Source organism: Protobothrops mucrosquamatus, unplaced genomic scaffold (assembly GCF_001527695.2).
Source record: "Protobothrops mucrosquamatus isolate PMUCROS unplaced genomic scaffold, P.Mucros_1.0 scaffold1126, whole genome shotgun sequence".
Taxonomy (NCBI): domain Eukaryota; kingdom Metazoa; phylum Chordata; class Lepidosauria; order Squamata; family Viperidae; genus Protobothrops; species Protobothrops mucrosquamatus.
The window spans coordinates 59,720-61,054 of NW_015387344.1; the positions used below are offsets into that span (position 1 = coordinate 59,720).

A 1,335-nucleotide genomic window follows, 5' to 3' on the forward strand; every position below is an offset into this window, starting at 1 on the left:
ACACCTAAAGAATTCAACCCAAATCACTTTTTAGACAAGGATGGGAAGTTCATTGAACGGGAAGAGTTCCTGCCATTTGGAATAGGTACATCCATGAGCCCAAAGCAATTTATAATTTATACTTTCCCACCACCACTAAAATCACAGATTCTGAAATTATCATGGTCTGAACAGAAAATCAAGGAATCTGGATTCCTTCTAGTTTCCAAACTCTGAGAGTCTGAAGTTCTCCTTAGGCTACAGGGTTTCAATGACAAAGAAATACTAGTAATAATTACATTCTAATCAGTAGAGTTTTATAAGACATGTACACATTTGCACAATTGTCTCTGGTGTTTTGGGAATGATTATTAGCTAAATCCAAAATCCAAGCCTAGTTATAGCTTGTTACCAATGGATTCAGGCCACAGAGTTTTGCTCCTAGATTCATTAACTCTGCCATTTTAATGACTGAAGAATTTCCCCTACCACAGTATTGCCAGGTCAACATAGAAATCTTCTCGGGATGTTACAAATCTTTTAAGATTTCCTTGATGATGTACTTATAAACTGGAGAACAGATTATTATTCCCTTCATGCATGCTTTGTCTCATCTACAGGTCAACGTGTATGCATGGGACAGCAGCTGGCAAGAATTGAGATGTTCATCTTTCTGATCAGCCTGTTGAGGGCCTTCAGCTTCCGGTTGCCTGAAGGAGTGAAAGAACTCAATGAAGCACCCGTCGTAAAAGTGACAATGCATCCACACCCTTATAAATTTTGTGCTATTCCCACAAAGTTTTAAACATAAACAATGTAAAAAGCATAAAAGTAATTATGGAGTAGCTATTCACTATAATAAATGTTTCCTATGTACCTATTCACTTAATATTATGTTTTGCTTCTATTTACTCAACACTGAAACGTGTTCAATATATTGCTGGGTTCACACAACATGCCTAACCTGCTTGTTATGTTTTATCTTTTTTCCCCCTTTGGATGCCAATGCAACATATTACTATCCGTTAAGTCTTAGTATTTTCAATAAATTTCTCTGTGGACTTCATGTTCTCCAACCAGAGCAAACTTCATAGTTGTCTTCAAAGGATACCATGCTTGATGGTAATAAAAAGCTGCTGACAGAATTAACACAACAAGAAAAAGGGCGTGCCACCCATCTAGATCCCAGTGCAGAACATCCACAATGCAACCAATGTATTTGTCAACCCATTCTTAGGGCTGAACCTAGACTAGATCCAGTATCTTCTTCTACTTGTTCTGAGGAGAGTTTCCTGTGAAGTTGAACCTGTTAAGCAGCAAGGGCCATGGTGACTGTACACTGTACATTTTATTTAA

At 37.7% G+C, this 1,335-nt stretch overlaps 1 protein-coding gene across 1 annotated transcript in view; it reads left to right on the forward strand.

Annotated features, from left to right (window-relative positions):
• LOC107291411 (cytochrome P450 2J2) overlaps positions 1-868 on the forward strand; it is a 19,566-nt gene extending 18,698 nt beyond the window's left edge. The window contains exons 10-11 of the mRNA XM_029284933.1: positions 2-85; positions 600-868. Coding sequence (XP_029140766.1) covers positions 2-85; positions 600-784 — 269 coding nt within the window. The 3' untranslated portion in view covers positions 785-868. The remainder of the gene's footprint in view (position 1; positions 86-599) is intronic.
• The last annotated feature ends 467 nt before the right edge of the window (positions 869-1,335 follow it).